Source organism: Saimiri boliviensis, chromosome 5, assembly GCF_048565385.1.
Source record: "Saimiri boliviensis isolate mSaiBol1 chromosome 5, mSaiBol1.pri, whole genome shotgun sequence".
NCBI lineage: Eukaryota > Metazoa > Chordata > Mammalia > Primates > Cebidae > Saimiri > Saimiri boliviensis.
This window is the reverse complement of record NC_133453.1, coordinates 69,963,544-69,990,147: the sequence shown is the minus strand read 5'-3', so window position 1 is coordinate 69,990,147 and position 26,604 is coordinate 69,963,544. Positions and strand designations below refer to the sequence as shown.

The 26,604-nt window shown below is 39.6% G+C and overlaps 2 protein-coding genes across 6 annotated transcripts; one reads left to right on the top strand and one right to left on the bottom strand.

Moving 5' to 3' along the window:
• The first annotated feature begins 1,727 nt into the window (after positions 1-1,727).
• SSB (small RNA binding exonuclease protection factor La) lies at positions 1,728-15,950 on the top strand. Its single transcript, XM_003921892.4, has 12 exons — positions 1,728-1,851; positions 3,850-3,924; positions 8,988-9,091; positions 9,179-9,353; positions 11,056-11,163; positions 11,237-11,337; positions 12,755-12,826; positions 13,134-13,176; positions 14,179-14,319; positions 14,752-14,938; positions 15,079-15,210; positions 15,551-15,950. The coding sequence occupies exons 2-12, from the start codon at positions 3,859-3,861 to the stop codon at positions 15,637-15,639; spliced, it is 1,218 nt and encodes a 405-aa protein (XP_003921941.1). The 5' UTR covers positions 1,728-1,851; positions 3,850-3,858; the 3' UTR covers positions 15,640-15,950.
• On the bottom strand, positions 15,665-26,542 carry METTL5 (methyltransferase 5, N6-adenosine). 5 transcript variants are annotated; one of them, XM_039469974.2, is made up of 8 exons: positions 26,485-26,542; positions 26,132-26,283; positions 23,503-23,617; positions 22,628-22,809; positions 21,290-21,372; positions 18,879-18,930; positions 16,338-16,387; positions 15,665-15,742 (listed from the first exon to the last, which is right to left on the bottom strand). In XM_039469974.2, the coding sequence occupies exons 2-8, from the start codon at positions 26,238-26,240 to the stop codon at positions 15,704-15,706; spliced, it is 630 nt and encodes a 209-aa protein (XP_039325908.1). In that variant the 5' UTR covers positions 26,241-26,283; positions 26,485-26,542; the 3' UTR covers positions 15,665-15,703. The 5 variants fall into 5 exon arrangements, with proteins under 5 accessions (XP_039325908.1, XP_039325907.1, XP_074255606.1 ...); XM_039469973.2 differs by having other exon boundaries at positions 26,422-26,536; XM_074399505.1 differs by lacking the exon at positions 26,485-26,542 and having other exon boundaries at positions 26,132-26,478.
• Positions 26,543-26,604: the final 62 nt, after the last annotated feature.

Here is a 26,604-nt window from a genome sequence, read left to right as displayed (position 1 = left end):
TTTTTTTTTTTTTTTTTTTAGCTGGTGTGATGGAAACATGAAATAAATATTTTTTAGCTGGTGTGATTTCTGATAATAGGCTGTACCTGCAGTTCTGCCCAGATGTTATGGGGCCTAAAGAAGCAGTTATATTTGTTCAGGTGGCTCTGTCTCTAGGCAGAGCCTGGCTCTTTCTATTCCCAGTGTTATGCCTCCCTACCAGCACATTAACTAGCATGTAATAAACAGTTTGCTGAATGGATGAATGAGAGTACCCTGACACTCATATGATTTGTTCTGTTAAATACTTATATTCTCAGTGACTTATCAAAACAAGAATTAAGGTTTTAATTGTGTCTGGCACAAAATAAGAGACTAGATAAATATGCGTTGAGTAGAGAAAAGAGAATCTAATTAGCTTAAATTTAAACTACCTGAGCACAACCCGGTTCAATATGTTTTTTCTCATTGGCCTTAAGAAAAGAAAAAGAGCCCAGAGGAGTCTGAACTATGTGAGGTATGCAAAATTTATCAGGCCAGAGAGAGATGAGTTTGGGACTTCAATCATGTCCCTACATCCCTATATTAGTCGGTTCTAACACTGCTATAAAGACATACCCAAGACTGAGTAATTTATAAACAAAAGAGGTTGAATTGACCCCCAGTTCCACATGTCTGGGGAGACATCAGGAAACTTAACAATCATGGTGGAAGGGGAAGAGGCATGTCTTACGTGGTGGCAGGTGAGAGGGAGCAAGCAAGAGCAGGGGAAGCTGCCTTATAAAACCACCAGAACATGGCGGAAACCATCCCCATGATCCAGTCACCTCCCACTGTGTGTGGTTCCTCTCTCCCTATGTGGGGATTATGGGGATTACAATTCGAGATGAGATCTGTGTGGTGACATAGAGCCAGACTGTATCAATCACGCTTGGGGGGCAATTGTTTAAAGTCACATTGCTCCTTACTAGCTGCTTCATCCATATTAATGTTCTTGGAATTTGTGATACAAAGAACAATGTATAGCCAATCAACAGCTTATGTTATTTTAATGTATGTTACTGGTAAACAATTTAGGAACTGTCTCTTCTTTCTGCTTTAAAAACCTACTTGTAAGTGCTGTTAATTAGAGTATATATTCAAGGCAATTTGAATACATGCTTTCATGTGGCAGTTCTCAAACTTGGCTCAAATAAACTCTTTACTTACATTAATTTTGCCTCAGTTTTTCCCTTTAGGTTGACAATATTGCATCAAGTTGAATGCTCACAGCAATTGTATGAACGAGATGGTATTTATTATTGGCCCTACTTTATACCTGAGGAACAGAGAAGTTGAACAACTTGTCCAAGATCACAGTTTGACAGCAGGAGGATCTTTGACTTTTTTTAAAATTTCACTTTTTTTTTTGAGAAGTACTACAACACGATGTGTATGTGTATTTACACACATTTTTGGAAAACATAATCTGAAAAAAAAAAAAAAAAGCCAAAACACTTCACATGAATGGAGAGCCAAAGGAAGGTCTTGGGTACAGATGCTGTCCAGAAATACTTAAAAATAAATGTATTACGTTGACACAAACTAGTAGCCATCCCCCTAAACCCTGCGGTACTTTTCAACCCAATCTGCTAGGTAGGATTAAGGGCGGGACTCCAGGGCCCCTGGGAGCACGCGGCAGCCGCGCATGCTCAGAGCACAAGGACTGCTCCAGCTTGTCCGTGGCCCCGCCCACCCAGGCCGCAAGGACTGCCGGGACGGCCCCCATCTTTTTTGAGCGCTTTAGGCCGGCCGGCTGCGCTGGGGAGTCGAGTCGTTGGTGTTGCTGTTTGTGAGCCTGTGGCGCGGCTCTGTGGGACCAGAACCTTAAAGGTGAGAAACTCTCGGTGGCTAATGAGAAGCTACAAAAGGGCCCACTTTGCTGGTGCGCGACGGCGCGTTTCCGTTCCCTACTTCCTCTCGCGGCGTTCGGCAGCCTCTCGCTTTCCTCACGTTCAGGCCGAGCGCCGCGTGGGCCGCAGCCGGCGGCGGCGGACCGGAGGGGGAGGCGGCGGAGCGGAGAGGGCGCCGGCGTCGGCGAGGCTGCCCCCGCGAGGACTGTGGGAACCTGGAGTTCCCGGCACGTGGCTGGTGCCCAGGCAGTTCAGCGATTGCTTTGAGGCGGGACTGTGGCTGCCCCATCCCCATTGCGTCTTTTCGGTTTCTTACCCCCACCGCGTTCTAGTCTCACCGAAGGCTTGTGGCCATCTCTGTAAGTTTCTGGGAAGGTGGGCACGGGGTAAACGTCTGTGGAGCCTGTGGACGGACTGGAGGCCAAAGAACTTAGGGCCGCAGGTGCACCCCAGCGTCACTATTTTGGTCTTTTAGGGCCTCACATCAGGTTTCGGTGTGAAACGGGAAAACGGGGTAATGTTTCACTTCCAGTCGTACATTCTGGAAAAGTAAACGATGAAACGCAGTCCCAAAATTAGATAGGCCAAATAGGTTTTGCAGGGACGAAATAGTTCCTTTACCTCATGGTTTGCTCTATAAGGGGCCCTAGATCACGGTAGTAACTTAGGAGTGTAGATTGTGATAGACAAGACAATGCATAACGTTGAGTAAATTCTCTAGGGGGATGTGCATCACGCAGTACCCCGATGCAAGTAAGTGTTTCCTATGTGCCTCCAGGGTAGTGAATGCAATTGCATGTTGTCAGGTGATGCTTCCAAGAAGTGTACCTATATCACTTCATAACTAGAGTCAGTTAATGGCAATATTCTTGATGGTTTGTTTACATAACTTTTGTACAATAGGGATGACTGGGTGGCTTAGTAGAGTCCTGGAGGCAAGTACTTTCTAATTAGAAGACTTGGTTTGTAATTTCTAGCAAACCAGTATCATAGCCTCCTTTTTTCCTTGCAGTGCTCATGTCAGGAATGCGAAACAGGAAACTGACTATCCAATGTATTAGTGAATTAGTAGGCATCCTCCCCAGTTCATGTCGTGTCAGTGTGACCACGTTCTCCAATTTTTGTTTTCGTATGTTCCTTAGCATAGAGCATCTAAGGAACTGGAGTGTTTGGATTTTTTTTCACCTTAAAGTTATGATACCTAACTTGCTGATAACAAGATTTGGGTAAGTTAGCTGTGACTGCATTTTAAAAGAAATGAGGCAGGGCTTGGTGCCTCACGCCTGTAATCTCGGCACTTTGGGAGGCCGAGGTGGGCGGATCGCCTGAGGTCAGGAGTTCAAGACCAGCCTGACTAACATCGAGAAACCCACGTCTCTACTAAAAATACAAAATTAGCCGGGCATGGTGGCGCATGCCTGTAATGCCAGCCACTCGGGAGGCTGAGGCAGGAGAATCGCTTGAACGCGGGAGGGGGAGGTTGCGGTGAGCCGAGATCATGCCATTGCATTTCAGCCTGGGCAGCAAGAGCCAGCGAAACTCTTGTCTAAAAAAAGAAAAAGAAAAAAAAGAACCGAGACGAAACAAATGCACAGTGATATACTGAAAGATAATATCTTTTGAAGCTGGAAATATTTGGTCAGGATTGGAGGTTTTTTTTTTTTTTTTTTTTTCCCTAAAGCTTGCTTGACCAGCTAAATGGAGATAAAGAGTTTCTTGTTATAGAGGATGGGGTAGTGATTTACTGAAAGAGGGGCAGCTTTTTTCATAGTTTTTAGATATTTGTCATTACTTATTCCAAAGTGTTGCTTTGTTGAGATATTTGAGAATTGAGTAAAGAAAGTGAACTCGTGAAATGAGAAATTCTTGATTTTTTTTTAAAGAAAACAATGAGATATGAATGCTTTGTAAACATTCTCTTTCTAGTCTTGAGTTTTATATGAAAAATAACTTTATGCTAATTTGATAAATTTTACAGATAGCCATAATGGCTGAAAATGGTGATAATGAAAAGATGGCTGCCCTGGAGGCCAAAATCTGTCATCAAATTGAGGTATGATTCCTGTGCTATAAACTGCAAAAACAAGTTCCTTGAAAGAAAATGGACGACCTCAACACAAATAGAGAAAGAACATTTAATTTCAGTATATGGACATATTCAACATTTGGCTTGTCTTTGATTCTTAGATGAACATATAATGATGTACAGTTTTATATTGGTGGAGCCAGGTTATGAAACTCAAGATGTACAAACATTTCAAAAGGTTAACACTATAAGCTAGTGTTATCTTTTAAAAATTTTAGTTTCGTAGTCTTATATAAAATTTTAACTTCATAGTCTTATATAAAATGAGGGTAGTTCCTTCCTCATAAGGTGGTTTGGAGTATTACGTTAGTGAATAAAATGTTAAGCACTTAGAAGAATGCCCGACACATAAATAACATAAAAATCCTTAGTAAAGTACCTTCCCTGTGAAATAACACTATATTTTTGGTCATCCTAGTAGTTTTTCTCTGCCCAAGCAGTTCTCACCGATTGTAACTTTTATTTTTATTTTTATTTTTTTTTTAGGCAGAGTCTCACTCTTTTGGCCAGGCTGGCGTGCAGTGGCACTATCTTGGCTCACTACAGCAATTTTGGCTTACTGCAGCCTCCGCCTCCCGTGTTCAAACAATTTTTCTGCCTCAGCCTCCTGAGTAGCTGGGACTATAGGAGCATACCACCACACCTGGCTAATTTTGTATTTGAACTCCAGACCTCAGGTGATCTGCCTGCCTTGGCCTCTGAAAATGCTGGGATTACAAGTGTGAGTCATTGTACCCAGCCAGGAACTTTGATAAAGTATCTTTCACAGTTAGGTATTATGTTTATGTTAACATAATACCTCAGGTGATCCTCTGTACCTTTGCAGCACCGAGGCAGGAGGATGGCTTGAGTCCAGGAGTTAGAGACCAGCCTAGGCAACATGATGAGACCCCATCTCTACAAATTTTTTTTTTTTTTTTTTTTTTTTTTTTTGAGACGGAGTTTTCGCTCTTGTTACCCAGGCTGGAGTGCAATGGCGCGATCTCGGCTCACCGCAACCTCCGCCTCCTGGGTTCAGGCAATTCTCCTGCCTCAGCCTCCTGAGTAGCTGGGATTACAGGCACGTGCCACCATGCCCAGCTAATTTTTTGTATTTTTAGTAGAGACGGGGTTTCACCATGTTGACCAGGATGGTTTCAATCTCTCGACCTTGTGATCCACCCGCCTCGGCCTCCCAAAGTGCTGGGATTACAGGCTTGAGCCACCGCGCCTGGCCTCAAAAAAATTTTTTTTAAATTAGCTGAGTGTGTTAGCGGTTTACCTGTAGTCCCAGCTACTTGGGAAGCCGAGATGGGAGGATTGGCGGAGTCCGGAAGGTAGAGGTGATCACATCACTGCATTCCAACCTGGATGACAGAGCCAGACACTCTTTGGGGGGGTGGAGGGGTGATGGAAAGAAACCTGAGAGTCTTAGTGAGCATACTCTGGCTGGGGAGGCTGCCTGATTTGCAAATCATTTTTTGTTCAATTAAACTCTATTAATAATAATTTAAAAAGAAAAAAACCTTTACAGTATCAATAATGGTTTTATGGGAAATTATCTTTAAACTTACATTCTTGCCAAGGAACCCCTCAGATCATATTGTTTGGTGTGGGGTTTTTCTGCAGTTCTCAGAACTGCTTTTTTTTTAAGCTACACCTCTCTGCTTTTAACATGTCCTGTGTTCCTTTTTTGTTATTTATTTCTTTATGATTGTGGGGAGAAAAATTAGAAGTTATTAATTCTGTGTTTAATACTTAAAAGGTTATATCTCTCCCACAACCTGCCAACTCTCAAATCCTACTTTTTTGAGGTAATCAAGGTTAAAAGCTTTTGACGTTTGCTTCATGCTCATGCTAATTTTTTAGTGGCCCTCATATTTTACAGCAGTTCTAGGTTCACAGCAAAATTGAATGGAAGGTACAGAGATTTTCCATATATCCCCTGCCTCCACACAAGTATAGTGCCTTCACCTTTACAAACATCCACCACCAGAGTGGTACATTTCTAACGATTTTATTGCCTTCCGTTTCCCCCACTAAATATAGGATACATTTTTGTGGAGAAGTTTTGTATTATCAATAATTTATTCTTTCTCCTCTTTAATATGTAGGATCTAATTTGTTGTTGTTGTTGTTGTTGTTGTTTTTAGCTCTAATCGTTCTTTGACAAATATATATAAATCTTAGTAAACATGTTTATTGATTTCTTCAAGGTAGAATTGTTAGAAGGAGCTATGCTGGCTCCAGGATTATGCACATTAAAAAAAAAACCCTGATAAGGCCGGCGCGGTGGCTCAAGCCTGTAATCCCAGCACATTGGGAGGCCGAGGCGGGTGGATCATGAGGTCAAGAGATTGAGACCATCCTGGTCAACATGGTGAAACCCCGTCTCTACTAAAAATAAAAAAAATTAACTGGGCATGGTGGTGTGTGCCTGTAGTCCCAGCTACTCGGGTGGCTGAGGCAGGAGAATTGCTTGAACCCAGGAGGCGGAGGTTGTGGTGAGCCGAGATTGCGCCATTGCACTCCAGCCTGGGTAACAAGAGTGAAACTCCGTCTCAAAAAACAAACAAAGAAACAAAAAACCTGATAATTGTCAGTTTACACCTATTTGCGTGTCTAGTTCTCTTGTGTTCAAGTAAATACTAGGTATTCTTCTTTTTTTTCTCTAATCTTAGCCAGTTTGTTCCGTGAAAAATGCTGTCTCATTGCTTTAAATTATATTTCTTTGATAAATAATGAAATGAGGTTGGTTTTTTTGTTTGTTTACAGTACTTTTTTTTAATGATTTTTTTCTTTTTTGAGACAGTCTCACTCGTCTCCCAGGCTGGAATGCAGAGTGCGGTGGTGCGATCTTGGCTCACTGCAACCTCCACCTTCCAGGTTCACGTGATTCTCCTGCCTCAGCCTTCCAAGTGGCTGGGATTACAGGTGCACACCACCATCCTTGGTTAATTTTTGTATTTTTAGCGGAGACAGCGTTTCACCACGTTGGCCAGGCTGGTTTCGAACTCCTGACCTTAAGTGATCCACCTGCTTTCACCTTCCAGAGTGCTGGGATTACAGGCGTGAGTCACTGCTCCTGCCCTATTTTTAATAATTAAAAAAAAAAATCGTTAGCTGGGCATGGTGGCATGTGCCTGTCGTCCTAGCTACTTGGAAGGCTGAGGTGGAAGGATCAGTTGAGCCTGGGAGTTTCAGGCTGCACTGAGCTGTGATTGCACCACTGCACTTCAGCTTGGGCAACAACGACAGACCCCATCTCTGAAAAATAAGTGTCCTTATTTTTTTTCAGCTGGGATGAGAACATTTTCTCAGTTGTTTTTTTTTGTTTTTTTTGTTTTTTTTTTTTTTAAGACAGAGAGACAGAGTATTGCTCTGTGCTCAGGCTAGAGTGCAGTGGCAGTGATCTCGGCTCACTGCAACCTCCACCTCCCGGGTTCAAGCTAGTCTCATGCCTTAGCCACATGCATAGTCGGGATTACAGGTGTGCACCACCATATGTGGCTGAGTTTTGTATTTTTAGTAGAGACAGGGTTTCACCACATTGGCCAGTCTGTTCTCAAACTCCTGGCCTCAAGAAATTGATCCAGCTCAGCCTCCCAAAGTGCTGGGAGTACGTTTGAGAGCCCCTGTGCCAGGCCAGTAAAATATCCTTTACCTGTTTTCTATTTGAGTGTTCGCTTTTTACCCTCCTTCTTTGTAAGAATTCTTGACAAATTTGTTTGTCTTTTACTTTTTCTGTTACTTCTGGCATTCCAAATAGTCATACTTGGGTTTTTCCTTTGCTTGTACATTGAGAGTGCTTCTGTGCTTATATTCAATAAACATTAACTTTTTTTGAGGAAGCGTCTCAGTTGCCCAGGCTCTGGAGTACAGTGGCGCAATTATGCCTCACTGGAGCTTCCGCCAGGCTCAAGTGATCCTCCCATTTCAGCTTCCTGAGCTGGGACTACAGGCATGTACCACCATCCCTGATCTTTTTTTTTTTTTTGGTAGAGCTGGGATCTCACCATGTTGTTTAGGCTGGTCTTGAACTCCTCAAGTGATCGGTCCACCTCAGCCTCCTAAAGTGCTGAGATTAGACATGAACCACCACCCTGGCCCTTATTTTTATTTTTTTGAGACAGAGTCACGCTCTGTTGCCCAGGCTGTAGTGCAGTGGCGCGATCTTGGCTTACTGCAACTTCCGCCTCCTGGTTTCAAGCAATTCTCCTGCCTCAGCCTCCCCAGTAGCTGGGACTACAAGCATGCACCATCACACCCAGCTAATTTTTGTAATTTTAGAGACGGGGTTTCACCATGTTGGCCAGGATGGTCTCCATCTCTTGACCTCGTGATTCAGCTATAGATGTGAGCCACCGTGCCTGGCTCCTGGCCCTTTAAATATTTAAAAATTAGAAGGCCAGGTGCAGTGGTTCATGACTGCAACTCCAGCACTTTGGGAGGCCGAGGCAGACGGATCACTTAAGTTTGAGGCCAACATGGGGAAACCTTGTTTCTAGTAAAAATACAAAAATTAGCTGGGTATAGTGGCGCATGCCTGTAATCCCAGCTACTTTGGGAGGCTGAACCTGGGAGGCAGAGGTTACAGTAAGCCAAGATTATGCCACTGCACTCCAACCTGGGTGACAGAGTGAGACACCATCTCAAAAAAAAAAAAATAAAGTGATTAACCAGTTTATTCCAGTTCTTTTAACCATCTAGGCTTTCCACAGTAATTTGCAAGAGGCTTTTCATATAATCTTTAAATATATTCTTCCTTGTTTTAAGGCTTTCTAGTCTATTAACACATCTGTTACGCTGTTTAAGTAATTGAAATTTTAGTTTTATCTTTTTGTTAATTTGTATTGTAAACATTTTATATCGTATTTTAATTTGTATTGTAAACATTTTATATCGTATATTTGGGGAAGATGTTTATTGCCTTTTGTAACTTGTGACATGTATTTTTAAATAACAGAACTTGGTACTGGAAAGTAATAAGAAATGTCAGGATTGGCGTCCATATTATACGGTGTTCTGAAATACATTGTATTATCTCACAGTATTATTTTGGAGACTTCAATTTGCCACGGGACAAGTTTTTAAAGGAACAGATAAAGCTGGATGAAGGCTGGGTACCTTTGGAGATAATGATAAAATTCAACAGGTAACAAGCTTTTAAAAATAACCTTTTGGTTTTCTGTTTACAGTGAGTGCTACTGCTGAGTCTTACGTTTTTATATGTACACTTCAGGTTGAACCGTCTAACAACAGACTTTAATGTAATTGTGGAAGCATTGAGCAAATCCAAGGCAGAACTCATGGAAATTAGTGAAGATAAAACTAAAATCAGAAGGTCTCCAAGCAAACCGCTGCCTGAAGTGACTGATGAGTATAAAAATGATGTAAAAAACAGATCTGTTTATATTGTAAGTGGGCCTTTAATGCATTTAAATATCTTACATTTATTTAGAAAGTAGAGCAGAGTAGGGAAGAGTAAGGGATCAGGAATCATAGCCTCACTAATTACTTTGTATTCTTTTGTAATATTCTTTTTTTTTTTTTTTTTTTTTTTTTGAGACGGAGTTTCGCTCTTGTTACCCAGGCTGGAGTGCAATGGTGCAATCTTGGCTCACCGCAACCTCTGCCTCCTGGGTTCAGGCAATTTTCCTGCCTCAGCCTCCTGAGTAGCTGGGATTACAGGCATGTGCCACCATGCCCAGCTAATGTTTTGTATTTTTAGTAGAGACGGGGTTTCACCATGTTGACCAGGATGGTCTTGATCTCTTGACCTGGTGATCCACCTGCCTCGGCCTCCCAAAGTGCTGGGATTACAGGCTTGAGCCACCACGCCCGGCCTATTCTTTTTTTTTTTTTTTTTGAGACGGAGTTTCGCTCCTGCTACCCAGGCTGGAGTGCAGTGGCGTGATCTCGGCTCACCGCAACCTCTGCCTCCTGGGTTCAGGCAATTCTCCTGCCTCAGCCTCCTGAGTAGCTGGGATTACAGGCACGCGCCACCATGCCCAGCTAATTTTTTTGTATTTTTAGTAGAGACGGGGTTTCACCATGTTGACCAGGATCGTCTCGATCTCTTGACCTCGTTATCCACCCGCCTTGGCCTCCCAGAGTGTTGGGATTACAGGCTTGAGCCACGGCGCCCAGCCCTTTTGTAATATTCTTAAGTTTTTTTGTTTTGTTTTGTTTTTGAGACAGAGTCTCGTCCTGTTGCTCATGTTGGAGGGCAGTGGTGTGATCATGGCTCACTGCAGCGTTGACCTCCTGGGCTTAAGTGATCTTCCCACCTCAGCCTCCTGAGTAGCTGGGACTATAGGCATATGTGGCTGTACTAAAAATTTGGCCATACCTGGCTAAAAATTTTTTGTAGAGACAGGGATCTCCCTGTATTGCCCAGGCTGGTGTTGAACTTCTGGGCTCAAGTGATCCACTCACCTTGACCTCCCAAAGTGCTGGAATTATAGGCGTGAGCCACCATGCTTGGTCCTAAGTTTTATCTTCATAAACGTGGATATTTTCTACCTTGTAGAACTGTTGTGAAAAACAAGAAAAACCACCTCATACCATTAGATGAAATCTTTGGCATATTCTAAGCACTTATAGCATATTAGCTGTTCTTATCTATCAGCTGCTAAACTTGATTGCAGTTTTCTTTAGCGTATTTTTAAATAGTTTATTACGGAAAAAATCAGATACATATATAAATAGGTTGAATAATGAATGTACCATCACCCAGCTTTAGTAGTTCTTAGCAGAACACGTAAATCATCTTGTTTTATTTTTGCCTCAACTGAATTATTATTATTATTATTTTTTTAAGATGGGGTTTTACCATGTTGGTCAGGCTGGTCTTGAACTCCCAACCTCAGGTGATCCGCCCACCTTGGCCTCCAAAGTGCTTGGAATTATTTTGAAGCAAATACCAGATGAGTCACTTTTATTGCACTGGAGAATTGTGGCTGCTAAACAAGGCTTTTAAGTGATTACTAAAGAGAGAAATAGAGATAGATAGGTATATCCTGCTTCATTTCAAGATAATATAAATCAAATTCTCTCCAGTTGTTTATCTGAAAAGTCATTATTTGTTATTTGTACATTTCTTCTCACTCTTCACAGAAAGGCTTCCCAACTGATGCAACTCTTGATGACATAAAAGAATGGTTAGAAGATAAAGGTCAAGTACTAAATATTCAGATGAGAAGAACACTGCATAAAGCATTTAAGGTATGATGATACAGACTTTTTCTAGTTCTAAAATATATGGGACATAGCTTAATATTTTCCTTCCTTTTTATAGGGATCAATTTTTGTTGTGTTTGATAGCATTGAATCTGCTAAGAAGTTTGTAGAGACCCCTGGCCAGAAGTACAAAGACACAGACCTGCTAATACTTTTCAAGTAAGTCTTTTTGCTGATGTTTCTCCTGGCCTTTCAGTTATATGGAATTGACACACTAGGGTAAGGAGCATGGAATTAGCATCCCCTCTAAGGCTAAAGATTTTTAGTATCTTTAGATATCCTTTGAGAAATGCTTGATATTTGCTCAGTGAGAATTATAGTCTTTTGAGACTATAAGAAAAGTGTTCATCAGTCCCTTTTCATTGTTAGCAATTTTTTTTTTTTTTTTTTTTTTTGGAGACAAGAGTTTCACTTTTACTGCCCAGGCTGGAGTGCAATGGTGCAGTCTTGGCTCACTGCAACCTCTGCCTCCCGGGTTCAAGTGCTTCTCCTGCCTCAGCCTCCTGAGTAGCTGGGATTACAGGTGGCTGCCACCACACCCAGCTAATTTTTGTATTTTTAATAGAGATGGGTTTCACCATGTTGGCCAGGCAGGTCTTGAACTCCTGACCTTAGGCGATTTACCCACCTTTGCTTCTCAAAGTGTTGGGATTACAGGTTTGAGCCACTGCACCCAGCCACTGTTAGCCATTATTAAAGGAGGTTATATTTTAGTACTGATTTTGCATCTAAAACTTTTAGTCAGGCTGGGTATTAAAATTTGGGCTTTTATGTGTTTGGAAAATGTATCAGTGCAGTTTTCCTCTTAATTTTTCATAGCATATATATATATATTTAACAGTAGAAAGGATTATTGGAGATTTGGATCACATTCTTTGTGTGTATGTGTGTGTGTTTGTCTAAGTGTCTGAAAATGGGGATGAACCAGAGCATTTTCATGATAAACTTAGTTGTAGGGCCATAGTTCCTTACTTTAGAAGACTGTGTATAGTCTTCTAAATGGTATATACAAAACCTAATTGACTTAAGAGATGCACTGTGATGGATCAATAGTATCAGTGTTAAATCCTCAAACATTATTTAACATGGTTTTCATCATTGCTGTTATTCTTGCGTCTTGGGGATTTTAGAATTTTCTCTTTTTGTGAAATTAACACCATAGAGAACTGAAATATTATTTGTATGACTTCTGATGTACTTTTCCCCCCCATACATGAATGATAAATGATAATCAACATGAGATTGCTAATGGGCAGGGGGTTTCTTTTCGGGGTCATGAAAATGTTCTGAAATTAGTAGTGATGCTTGTACAACTCTGAATATACTAAAAAACATTCGAGGTACACTTTAAAAGTGAATTTTGTGGCATATGGATTTCTTTTCCTTATTAAGGCTGTTATTTAAAAAAACATGAGTAACTAACTTCCTTGGCATATTTTGAAGTTTTAGTTGATGACTATGTTGGTAGTAAATGTGTACAACATTCATTGCTGTGCCATGTCTTAAGTCACTCAAAATATTCTGCAGTCTTAACTTTGTTCTCATGAACTTAGCCTCTGTACTGTGTGTTCTTTAGGGATGATTACTTTGCCAAAAAAAATGAAGAAAGGAAACAAAATAAAGTGGAAGCAAAATTAAGGGCTAAACAGTAAGTACATTGAACTAATAGTGACATAATTTGAATTCCTTAAAGCTTTGGCAAAAGTATAGTTGGTGAGCTCTAAAATACTGGCAATAGGCCTTTCTCTTTGCTAGTAAAACACTGAGATCTTAAGCTGCCTTGGCAGTCTGGGGGTGAAATTGCATTGCCGTCTAGCATTGCATGATCAAAAAACTTAAGGGCATCTGGCTTTGGTTAAGTAGTTTAGTGATCACGAGTGGTTAACTTTATTAGGACTTTGTTTTCTTATATACTAAGTGGAAATATGTTATAATTACAATATTTTTATTTGTAGAGAGCAAGAAGCAAAACAAAAGTTAGAAGAAGATGCTGAAATGGTAAGTATATATATTACTGGTAGCTAGTACATCTGTAATTCAAAGTTAAATGAATAGGTTTTAAGTCTGAGGTCTTTAAAAAAAAAATTATAAGCAAAGCTACCTATAGTCATTGCACTAAAGTTATATATCAGGTACTATATTGAAGGAAAAGAGAAAACTAAGGATAAGAAATATGTTTTAAAATAAGGAAAAGGCTGGGCACAGTGGCTCACGCCTGTAATCCCAGCACTTTGGAAGGCAAAGGTAGGCAGATCATTTCAGGTGAGGGGTTTGAGACCAGCCTGGCCAATATGGTGAAACCCCGTCTCTACTAAAACACAAAAATTAGCCAGGCGTGGTGGTGTATGCCTGTATTCCCAGCTACTCAGCGGGCTGAGTCACAAAGCGTTGCTTGAACCCGGGAGGCAGAGGTTGCAGTGAGCCAACATCACACTACTGCGCTACAGCCTGGGTGACAAGAGTGAGACCCTGTCTAAAAATAAAAAATAAAATACAGGAAATTATATTTTGAAATACTCAGAAAAAGTTCATTTATGCCTAGAACTTATTTTTATGAGAAAATGTTCTATAACTTCTAAAGATTCTAATAATAGATTAATACTAATGTGACTTTTAATTTTGACTTTTATAAGATGCTGTTGTGTATTTCCATTTAGAAATTTACAAATAAAAATTTTTATTTGGGGAAAATGATGACTATAAAAAAATTTTAGAAGTATGATAAATAATACTCCCTAAAATTATTTTCCAAGGTAGTTTAATAATCAGACTTATGTAGTTTATAACTAATTAAATACCAGTTGCATAAGAGATCAAATAAGTTAAAATTGAAAGCCATTGTAGAATAAATGATGACAAAGAAACACCAACTATGTGAAACTACTTTAAAATGGCATTTTGGTTTCTAGTCTTTTTCTTATATAGGTATGATGTGGTGTCAGTCATCTGGTCTGTTGTTGCTTTTAAGAAACTTTTTGATCACTTTGTATATTTTTATAGAAATCTCTAGAAGAAAAGATTGGATGCTTGTTGAAATTTTCGGGTGATTTAGATGATCAGACCTGTAGAGAAGATTTACACATCCTTTTCTCAAATCATGGTGAAATAAAATGGATAGACTTCGTCAGAGGAGCAAAAGAGGTTTGGAAACACTCCTATGCTTTTTAGCAATCAGTTTGAAAATCTGTAGAAACTTATCTTGTAGAAGACAAAATTAGTAGAAAGTAATTTTAAAATTGCGTTTATTAAATTAGTTTCTACTTGATCATTTGTTGTTATTGTCACTAGATGTGAAGTCATACTTTCTGGACTATACTAGTTTTTACTTGATCATTTACTTTGTTGTTACTGTTACTGTATGTGATATCTGATAGTTTGTGAATCATATGAATGACTGTTCATATTGGTGACTGCAGTTTTACTTCTGTAGCATACCTTTTCTAATATTCAGTAAAATTCAAACTGGTAAAGGCATGGCAGGTTTGCAGGGTAGAAAAAATTACTTTGAACAAAGAAATTAATTGTGGGACTAAAAACTAAGGGTGTGGCTTTCATTTTCTGTCTCTGATATAGGGGATAATTCTATTCAAAGAAAAAGCCAAGGAAGCATTGAGTAAAGCCAAAGATGCAAATAATGGTAACCTACAATTAAGGAACAAAGAAGTAACTTGGGAAGTACTAGAAGGAGAGGTGGAAAAAGAAGCACTGAAAAAAATAATAGAAGACCAACAAGAATCCCTAAACAAATGGAAGTCAAAAGGTCATTTACTCTGATTTTTCTTTTACAGTCTGCTTGATTAACCCATTTACTTGAGCAAAAACTTTAATCAGTGTTCAAAAACACTGACAAGAGACTTTAAAAAAAAACTCTTTACGAAGTGCTCAATTGTGTCTATACAGGTCGCAGATTTAAAGGAAAAGGAAAGGGTAATAAAGCTGCCCAGCCTGGGTCTGGTAAAGGAAAAGTACAGTTTCAGGGCAAGAAAACAAAATTTGCTAGTGATGATGAACATGATGAAAATGGTGCAACTGGTAAGTTTTTTCTAAGTCCTTTGGTAGTTTCATGAGAAAATGTGTACTTTCATAAATAAATGATTTGTCAGACAGAATAGGGATTTGGCTTTTCAACTCCTGGATAAGTGCCCTTTGTGGATTATTATTTACCTCAGTCATGCTGTAGTATAAGTCAGGGACAGGATATTTTGGAAGATGAATCTAGAGGTCAGATGGTCTATACTGAGAGAAAAACCTTTTCTCATTGGTGCAAGGAAGTTGTTATGTCTTTTTCAACAGTAGCATTATTAGTGATTGTGCTCAGTATTAAAATAGAGCAGTACTTATGTTGAATTTAACAAAAATTGTTTTTTTATAGGACCTATGAAAAGAGCAAGAGAAGAAACAGACAAAGAAGAACCTGCATCCAAACAACAGAAAACAGAAAATGGTGCTGGAGACCAGTAGTTTAGTAAACCAATTTTTTATTCATTTTAAATAGGTTTTAAACTACTTTTGTTTGTGGGGGCTTTTAAAAGGAAAACCGAATTAGGTCCACTTCAATGTCCACCTGTGAGAAAGAAAAAGTTTTTTTGTTGTTTAACTTGTCTTTTTTCTTAACCAAATGAGAATTTTTTTGAATGTATAGTTCTGTTTGTGTTATTTCAGATGATTCAAATATCAGAAGGAAGGTTCTTCTGCTAAATTGCATTTGTAATATGAGAATGTATTAGTACAAACTAATAAAATATATACTATATAAAAAGAGTAAAAACATAGTTTTTTGTTTTGTTTTCTTTTTGTACCCAGAGCATTTAAAACAGAACTAGAATATTAGCTATTGACTATGGGCCCTTTCCACAGGCTGTTTATTGGGCCTCCTAGGCTGGCTTTCTTTATTTACATAGGAAAGTTGAAAACACTAGAAATAATTACTTGTTACAAAGCTTTTCTTTTTTTTTCCTTTTGAGATTGAGTCTTGCTCTGTTGCCCAGGCTGGAGTGCAGTGGCACAATCTCAGCTCACTGCAACCTCCACCTCTCGGGTTCAAGTGATTCTCCTGCCTCAGCCTCCCAAGTAGCTGGGATTACAGGTGTGAGCCACTGCGCCTGGTCCACAAAGCTTTTCAATACCGAATGTAGTCCAGCCAAAATCAAAAGACTTACTGATTTCTTTTTGTGAAACTTGTATGATGCCGGCAGGTCATATCGAAGCTCTGTAAAACAAAAGCCACCTAAAGATAAAATTGTATTTCCTAACATTTACCACCCTTGACTAAACAACAAATTAAGAAAAACATTAAGTGCTGGTAAACTGAACCTTTAGAACTTTTAACTTATCCAAGTAGTGACTTGCTATATTCCCAGAATTGGCCATGGCAGCTTGGCATTTCTGCCATTATGGCTGTTTATACAGTAATTTGAGGTTATAAGTGAAGAGTTTAGAAGGATAAAAGGTGGACAAAAAGTACATCCTATGAAAATGATGGTACCTTTCTATTTTTAATTTCCTAATTGCTTATATCATTAACTTAATCTCATAATAACTGTGCTTATTTCAAAATTTTCTAACTCAGAGTTTAATAATGGTAGTAAGTAGCTAATTATTTTCCTCCTAAGCTCTAAAATGAAAACCAATTTTTCATATTTCTTCCATCTAAAGAATAATGTAGGCTGTGTGTGCTGGCTCATGCCTGTAATCCCAGCACTTTGGAAGGCCAAGGCGGGTGGATCACGAGGTCAGAAGTTCCAAGACCAACGTGGCCTAGATGGTGAAACCCCATCTCAACTAAAAATACAAAAAAATTAGCTTGGCATGGTGAGTGCCTGTAATCTCAGCTGCTCAGAAGGCTGAGGCAGAGAAATGCTTGAACCCGGGAGGCAGAGATTGCAGTGAGTCAAGACTGCACCACTGCACTCCAGCCTGGGTGACAGAGCAAGACTCTGTCTCAAAAAGAAAATAGATTCTCCGAACTCTTTACTACCAATCTATTTTAGAGGGATGGCAAGGAATCTACCCCTGTCTGTCACAGCTTTCAAGTTTTAATGTGCAATCAAATCACCTGGGGATCTTGTTGAAATGCAGATTCTAATATAATAGGTCTGGGTGGAGCCAGAAATTCTTCATTTCTAACAAGGAAATCCCAGGGATTTTAATGCTGATGGTGTGAGGACCACATTTAATTTAGATTATAATTAGCTTCTGGTTATATGATTTTCCTATTTTGATGTTTGTGACTATTACCCAATTTAGTAATAGGAGGAGCAAGGCTCTGGCATGGTCTATTGGGACGTTCTAAAGTTGTTCCATACTGCATATAATACCCAAAACTGCCTGGGTGCAGTGGCTCATGCCTGAAATCCCAGCACTTTGGGAGGCTGAGGCAGGAGGATGACCTGAGGTCAAGAGTCCGAGACCAGCCTGGCCAACATGGTGATACCTCATCTCTACTAAAAATAAAAAAGTTAGCTGGCCATGGTGGCATGCGCCTGTATTCCCAGCTACTCAGGAGGCTGAGGCAGGAGAATTGCTTGAACCCAGGAGGCAGGGGTTGCAGTGAGCCAAGATGACAGCACTGCACTCCAGCCTGGGCAACAGAGGGATACTCCATCTCAAAAACAAAAACAAAAAACCTAAAACTGTAAGTAATACAACATTGAAAATAACAGGAAGATGAACAAATTACTATGAACAGTATTAAATTAGTTGTACATTTAACACTACAGTGTCAATTCATTGTTTATTATTGTGAAAAATCAAGTTCCCTTATTGTACTCTTATTTCAGGCTTAGATTATAATTAGCTTCTAGTTACATGCTTTCCTGTTTTGATGTTTGTGACTATTACCTAACTTAGTAATAAAAATGTATCAAATATAATTTACTCATAGTGTTGATGTTTAGTAGAAAAAGATAAATGTTATTTGATTCGAGGGGCAATTAGAAAATGGAATTAGAGTCTATGGCCATACCACCCTGAATGTATCTCTTCAGATCTTGGAAGCAAAGCAGGGTCGGGCCTGGTTAGTACTTGGATGGGAGAAAATGGAATTAGAGGCCGGGTGTGGTGGCTCACACCTGTAATCCCAGCACTTTGGGAGGCCAAGGGTGGAGGACTACCTGAGGTCAGGAGTTCGAGACCAGCCCTGCCAACATGGTGTAACCTTGTCTCTACTGAAAATACAAAAATTTGCTGGGCATGGTGTGTACCTGTAGTCCCAGCTACTCGGGAGATTGAGGCAGGAGCATCGCTTCAACCCGGGAGGCAGAGGTTGCAGTGAGCTGAGATTATGCCACTGCACTCCAGCCTGGGCAATGGAGCAAGACTGCCTCAAAAAAAAAAAAAAAAAAAAAAAATTAGAAAGGTTATCCAGGTGGCATTTTCCATGAATGAATTTCAAACCAAGATCTGACCAACTCCAAGCTCATGTTTTTAATCATTGTGCTGCTACAGTGTTCTGCCTGAGTCTGGAGTGACAAAATAGTTGAATGCTATTAGAAATTTTCACTAAATTGCATAAATTAAGACAGTCTCAGGCTAAGTGTTCACTCTGCTTTTACTCCATTTCCAATCTATTACCAATCATGCACATTTTACCACCCAGTAAAGTATACTTTATAATATGTTTCCTCAGCACCTGCATGACAGTTTTGGTTGAGTGAAAGCATGTTGGCTCTTTTGGATATTAGCTTTGAGATTTGTCTTACCTGCAATAATATCTATCTTGATTTTCCATTCTGCAGCTTTCTTTTGAATATGCTAAACATAAATAATATGTTATTATGAACTGATTTTTAAATAATTCTTTTAAAAATTGCTTTTTGCTAATACTTGAGATTGGGTTTTTAAGCTTAAAATTTCATTAGAATCTAGATCCTTGTAAACATTTCAATTGAATGGATAGTATTCTGAAAATAAGAAATCAAGCCATCTCGGTATATTTAACAATCGGAACCAAATCACACAATACATCCAATTGATAGAAAGCTATTTATGCACCACATAATGCCATTTGGGGTTATCTAGGGACTGCATATATTTCGGTAGTCCCATAAAATTATAAAGGGATCTGAAAAATTCCTGTCGACTAGTGATGTAGCTATCTTGACATCATAGCACAACACGTTATCTTTTTGGTGTTTATATTATGTTTAGATTAAAAAATACCATTGTGTTACAATTGCTTGTGGTATTCAACACAGCAACATGTTGACAGGTTTGTAGCCTAGGAACAATAGATTAGAAGCATAGAGACTATGTTTGTACAATGATGAAGTCACCTCGTGATGCATTTCTCAGAATGTATTAGTCAGAACATATCCCTGTTGTTAAGGGATGCATGACTATTTCAGATATCTATCAGAGATGTGTAATGTACTCATGGTTTCTGTAGCATTATTTCTTTAATGTATATAGCTAGTTATCCTAGAAACCATTTAGCAGAGATCTATGTACATGGGCAATTCAGTTCATGCAATTTTACTGCATGAACTGTATATGAGTTGTATAAAATTCGTGTTACTCCAAGCTGTGCAGAAAAGAGTTCACAGCACGCCTGACTGCTTATCTTTAGAAAGCCTTGCTTACAAGTTTGGCCCTTGACTGGAGATTGGGAACTTAGATTTTGGGAGGGTTCCCACTCCCTACTCCCTTAATAATAGGGTCTCACTGTGCCTAACACTGTTGATGCTGAACACCTGTTTTCCTACTGGGCGTATAGAGTTTGAGTATGTGTCAGAAAGGGAACTGCTATATGATCAGTTCCTAATAAAAGTCCTGGGTGCTGAGTCTCTGATGAGTTTCCCTGGTTGGCAGTATTTCACATGTGTTGTTAATAATTCATGCTGGGGAAATTAAGTGTGTTCTGTGTTATTCCACTGGATGAAGACTTGGGAAGCTTGCCCCTGGTTTCCCCTGTTCTCTGCCCAATGTATCTTTCTTTTTGCTGATTTTGCTCTATATCCTTTCACTGTAATACATCATAGTCATGAATAAGACTATATGCTGAGTCCTATGAGATTTCCTAGTGAATCATCAAACCTAAGGGTGTTCTTGGGAACACGTTTGGATACTAATATTTACAGGTGTTTGCTTTCACATACAGTGAGTGAGGATTTATTCACTAGCTATGTTGTGTCCTGTTGCTTGCCTACTGTACCACAGCTCATTGTTAGCAGTACTTTTTTTAGCTGTTTTATTTTATGCTTTTTAAAGGGTTATCAGATTACCATGTAACTAGAATGTATTATTTCCAACTGAATTTTTTGTATTTATATGAATTAAGTATTTTTTCCTACAAAGTCACTTTAAAATCTTTGAATACATTTACGATTTAAATAATAACTAACATGCAGTTACACATGTCAGACACTGATCTAAGTGCTTTGTAAATATTAACTCATGTAATCCTCACAATTCTTACGAACTATTGGGTACTCTTAGTCCCTTACACTTAAAGAGTACAGGTGAGAACAGTATAAATGACAAAACTGAAGCTCAATTACCTTGACCAAGGTAACAGCTGGGAAGCAGCAAAGCTTGGATTTGAACCCAGGGTGTCTGGTCTGGCTTCAGAATCTCTGTTCCTAACCACCATGTTATACCCACACTAAAAAAATGTACTGTCCCTCCTCTCAGTTTCCTGGAATACAACTTATGCACCCCTCCATGTATTATATGCTGCAAAAATAAGAATAGATGATTTCTGAACTCAGATCTGTTTAGCTCCAGGCTGTGTTCTGAAAACCTGGCCTTACTGGCTCCATTAAGTACATCAGGCCACACAAGGACAATGGGACAAAAAGCATCAACTAAGACTTACAGAGAAACCAAAACATACTGTAATGCTAGTTATAACACACTTCTCTACTCCTGAGTTATACTCTCTTGTGACAACAGTTCCTGTCTGAAAATCTTTGAGGAAAGCAGTCTTATAACTTGGAAAAAGAACAATCATAGATGCTAGCTTGTTAAGCGGAAAATTTAGTTCCTAAGTTTCAGATGTCAAAAAGGTCAGGAGAAATAGATACTGTGGTATCTAGTATTCACAGCAAATCCTAAAAACACTGTCATGAATTTAAAAATAAATGCCAGTGAACATCACATGATTTGAACTTACTTCTCTAGTTGAGGATTTGTGTAAAGAATATACTGCTGTTCTTGCCATTTCCAGAGCAGTCTTTAGAAAAGTCATATCTGTCCCTGTGAAGAGTAGGAAAAAAGCTCCTCTTTACCTCTTATCAAAATAGAAGATTAAATTAGTAGGATTTAGAAACATTTTCTTCCAAACTTCAAAATTGCCACCTTGAAATCTTTTAGCAATAAGCGTACAAATAAAATATCAAAATATTATTTTAAGATTGGTAGAATAAAACCAGAATTAAACTGTCTTGGTTAAATAAGGTTAAAGTAAAAATTTTAATATTCCAACATTAATGACTTTCAAAAAGGGGAGAAGGAAACATGTATAGTATTCAGAATCATCTTGGTGGGGGCCATGTACTTTTTGAACTATGCATGTCTTTTCCTACCCTCACTGACTTCCTAAGCTCCTTGCTCATGGTACACACAAAATTAACAGCCACAGTGAGTCACTGCTACTGATGGGCACATGTAGAAATCCTTGCTTCTGTTAAGACATTAAAAAACAGGTTCTAAAAGTATAAAATTCTTTATATGTTTCATATTCATTCAAAAGGGTTACGCAAATTATTCTTGAAAACAAATGGGAGACATACAATGAATGAAATGACTCTTTGTTTACTTAATACAAATTTGTAAAAACAAAAGTTGAAAAACGCAATTTCTGGCCGGGCATGGTGGCTCACGCCTGTAATCCAAGCACTTTGGAGGACAAGGCGGGCAGATCACCTGAGGTCGAGAGTTCAAGACCAGCCTGACCAACATGGTGAAACCCTGTCTAAAAAAAAAAAACAAAACTCAATTTCTTAGCCATGCATTAAACAAATTGAAATTTAAATTATAAGAACTATACAGGTAAGAGATTGGTTTACTTAATGAAGAGTAGTAAAATGACTTACCCTTAGTTTAATGAAGAGTGATAAAATCACCTAGCCCAAACAGTCAATGATAAAAATGGTTTTTATTTTTTCTAGACACGGTTTTGCTGTCTCCAAGGCTGGAGTACAGTGGCACATTCATAGCTCATGGCAGCCTTGAATACGTGAGCTCAAGTGATCCTTCCACCTCAGCCTCCTGAATAGCTAGCACTATAGGCTCACCATCACACTTGGCTAATTAAAAAATTTTTTTGTTGTTGAGGCAGGGTCTAACTGTGTTGCCCAGGCTGGCTTTCAACTCCTGGCCTAAAAGGATCCTCCTGTATCAGCCTCCCAAAGCACTGGGATTACACACCTTAACCACTGTGCCTGGCCTTAAAAATAGTTTTAAAAATGTGTCTATAAATATAGCAATATACCTGATTCTTGTTACAAACCTTTATTATTTTTGGTCCCAAAGGGAGGATTCATAATTACTGTATCAAAAGACTTAGACATTCTGTTAGATAATAAGCACACATCACATTGAATCATGTCAATATTTGTTAACTCAAACTCTTCCACATTCCTGTTAAATATTTCCAATGCATCTTCATCTATGTCAAATCCAACACACAACCTATAAATAAAAAACACAAAGAGTTGCGACTTACAGCTCCCAAGTTAAAACAAAAACAAAATTAGCTTTTTTTAAAAAACCACATATCTTTTTAACCCAATTAGCAAAATAAGAATGTTTTCTTTCTTTTTTTTTCCAGATAGGATCTTGCTGTGTCACCGAGATGAGTGTAGGGGTGCCATCCTGATGCACTGCAGCCTCAACCTCTTGGGCTCAAGCAGTCCTCCCACCTCAGCCTCCCAAGTAGCTAGGACTACAGGTACATGACACCACACCCAGCTAATTTTTGTATTTTTTGTAGACATGGGGTTTCACCATGTTGCCCAGGCTGGTCTCAAACTCCTGGGCTCAAGTAATCTGCCCACCTTGGTCTCCCAAAGTGCTGGGATTACAGGCATGAGCCACTGTGCCCGGTCAAGTGTTGCTTTCAGTAGCATAATTTCCCAAACTGGCAGAGGTTGGAAACTCAGGTTTGTATAAAAGGAACTACTGCTTTTACCATTTTAATTTATTTTGTGTAGTTTGTTTGGATATTCTGCCCATTCAAAATCTATTTGGTATCAGATTTTTGCTCCCTATATCTCATTCTGTGGAGTCTCATAAATATAATTCAGTTAATCACATTGCTGCTCCTTATTAAAACCACCCAATACCCCCACCCAATACCCAAATAGTATACAGTGCATTACATACCCTGCTCCTAACATTGCACTTCCGATGCTAAGTACTCCACAACCACATCCTAGATCGGCAACGACTTTATTTTCAATGTCATCGTAAGTGTTATGGATTGTATACAGCATACATGCTAAAAAATAAAAACTAGAGAATAAGCAAGCTGATGACTAAAACCAAATTGTGCAAATGACTCTTTCTAAAATAATTTCTTGTCTTGCATTACTTAGTCCTTTCCCAAATGGCATTCCAGATTATTTTTTAAAAAAGATAAGGTATAATAATTTGGTATGTAGTAAAGAGGCACCACAAAGGAGGCTAATACTCACCAGTGGTTCTCAAAAAATAGTCTCTGTTAGCAATGCCAAGAATGACAAAACTGTGACCAGTCTCTGATGTAAAATGAGGAAAAAAAAGTCAAAATGTTTAATTTTTCCTCAGCTTGTTCAAAACATTGCCGTACACTCATTGTCAGTTCTTTTTTTGATGCTGAAATAGTTTTATGAAAGAATGGTAAGGGTAAATAGGTTTTAAAAAAAAATCCTTCCTCATCAACATAAATTTGGCAATTCCGTAACAGTTTCCAAAATTGATTTGAAATTTCACTTATCTGTGAAATCTGTAAAACTAGGAACCACTATCAAACCAGCATTAGCATCACAAAGACACAGAACCTTTTTTTTTCCTTTTGTTTTTAAAAACACAGACAGGGTCTTACTATACTGCCCAGGCTGGTCTGGAACTCTAGGACTCAAGCAATCCTCCTACTTCAGCCTCCTAAAGTGATGGGATTACAGACATGAGCCACTGTGCCCAGCCACAGAAATTTGTTTTAACAAGTTTGTCACCAGAACACAAGCACCATAAGCTCCACAATATAGCTTTTAGACACAGTTATTCATGATCTACAGACATGTATATTCACAATCTAAAAATGAGACCTGATAATAGAACTACTGGGTATTAGATACACTGAAGGTTAAACATGAATAACATCACCACTGACATCTCCCTGAAGATATCTGAATCCAGTAAAGGCTGCTGGTCATTGATACCTGAGGATCCAGAGGGGTTTTTTTTGTTTTGTTTTTTTCAGAGATAGAGTCTATCTCTATCACCCAGACTGGAGTGCAGTGGCAGGATCAGAGCTCACTGCAGCCTGAAGCTCCGGGGCTCAGGCGATTCCTGACTTAGTAACAGCAGCTGGGACTATAGGCCAATCTCCTGACTTAGTAACAGCAGCTGGGACTATAGGCGAATACTACCACACCCAGCTAATTTATTATTATTTTTTAAGAGCTGGGTCTCACTGTGTTGCCCAGGCTGATCTTGACCTCCTGGCCTCAAGTCATCCTCTTGCCTCAGCCTCCCAAATTGCTGGGATTATAGGGGTGAGTCACCATACTTGGTCAGATTGTTACTATTTTTTAAATTGGATTCCACTAAAAAAAACTACAGTCAGAAGACTAGTAAGTCACTATTTCAGAAAACTGGTCTTAACCTAGACACAGTAGTTTTGTGCAAATTTTTGGTTGGAATCATGACAGTATCTTGAAGTTTAAATGTAAATACACATGTATTTCCTTGACTTTCATTGGCAGCTTAGAAACGACTATTTTGGAACTGGAAAAAACTCTTCCTTGCACGTGCTCTCAGAAAATTAATTTTCCTAAGGAGCCAGGCTCAGTGGCTCATGCCTGTAATCCCAGCACTTTAAGAGGCTAAGGTAGGAAGATCACTTCAGCCCAGGAGTTTGAGACCAGCTTGGGCAACATAGCAAGACCCTGCGTCTACAAAAAATAAAAATAAAAAAAATATTAGCCAGGCATGATGGTGTGTGCCTATAGTCCCAGCTGCTCAGGAGGCTTAGGTGGGAGGATCACTTGAGTCCTGGAGGTCAAGGTTGCAGTAGCCGTGATCATGCCACTGCACTCCAGCCTGGGTGACAGAGTGAAACACCCATCTCAAAAACTAATAAAAATATTTTTTCTAAGGCTTTCCAATGACTTCGGTAACACAGAAACATGTTTTCCTGTATTCTCTCTTGTACTCCCAGCTATCAATGTCTGGCATGAAATGACAATGCTAATGCTCAGAAAAATCTGTTAAAATTAATATGCACGCCCACTTTATACAGCACATACTCTGATTCTGTTAAACTGTCTTTCCACTATCAACTTTAGTATTCATTTCTAGGGCACAGTATAGCACAAGAATCCTTAGTTGCAATAGGAAATTGATCTTTACTTAGCAAATATTTACTGAGTTCCTAAATAGTACCAGCAACTCTTCCAGGCACTGGGAATTCAAGTATGAACGAGACCAACAAATACCTTGTCCTCAAAGAGTTTATAACGTGAGAAGAGGAAATAACAAAACAAAACAAAACAAAACAAAACACATTAAAAAGGTGTCTGGCAGTGTTAAGGGACCTGCAGAAAACTAGACAGGAAAACGATAAAGTGTGTGTGCGTCTGTGGAGGGCGTGCCTTGAGGTGCAGTGTCAAGGAAGAACTCTATAACGCGATAGGTGATCTTAGGGCTAACTTTCTCTAGACATTCTTTGTATCCAAATAACTTCTATTTTTATCACAGAGTAGACTGGACTAACGGCGAAGGCAGGGGCGTGGTGAACCAGTCGCCCTACCTGCAATGTGCGGCCTGGTGGGATACTGTTCTAGAAGCAGCTTGGGCTTTTCAAATCCATCCACTTGTTGCAGGCGACTCTCTAGTTCCTTAAGCCTTAATTTCTTCATTTTATTTTAAAGTATGGGCTCGCAGGGTTTGAAGGCACAGGATCTGCGGAGAAATCTATTGAACTGGGATGTTTCCCCCCTACCCGCAACCTTCTCCCCTATTCAGCACCGCGGCCCAGACCCAAAGATGCGCTCTAAGGAGATGCCGTGATGCTGGGCACAGGAAGAGCCTCGGACCCACCTCCCGGGTAACCCACGCGGTCCCGGGAGACTGCGACAGCGCCCGGCTGAAGCCCCAGAATACCTCGCGCCAGGGACCTCTGGAGGCGACCTGCACTTCGGCCGGGGCCGGAAGCGCCAGCCGGTACCCGCGCACGCGTTCGCCGCCCAGCGGCCTGGCGCCGAGCTGCAACGTCTGTCTCGC

Coding starts and splice junctions, on each gene's coding strand:
- SSB (XM_003921892.4), top strand. CDS start 3,859: ATGGCTGAAAATGGTGATAATGAAAAGATGGCTGCCCTGGAGGCCAAA. Junction 12,827..13,133: donor GCAAAATTAAGGGCTAAACA/GTAAGTACATTG, acceptor TTTTATTTGTAG/AGAGCAAGAAGCAAAACAAA. Junction 14,320..14,751: donor TCGTCAGAGGAGCAAAAGAG/GTTTGGAAACAC, acceptor TCTCTGATATAG/GGGATAATTCTATTCAAAGA.
- METTL5 (XM_039469974.2), bottom strand. CDS start 26,240: ATGAAGAAATTAAGGCTTAAGGAACTAGAGAGTCGCCTGCAACAAGTG. Junction 21,373..22,627: donor TGGGACCAAAAATAATAAAG/GTTTGTAACAAG, acceptor TACTCTTCACAG/GGACAGATATGACTTTTCTA. Junction 15,743..16,337: donor AGTTTCACAAAAAGAAATCA/GTAAGTCTTTTG, acceptor TCTTTCTCACAG/GTGGACATTGAAGTGGACCT.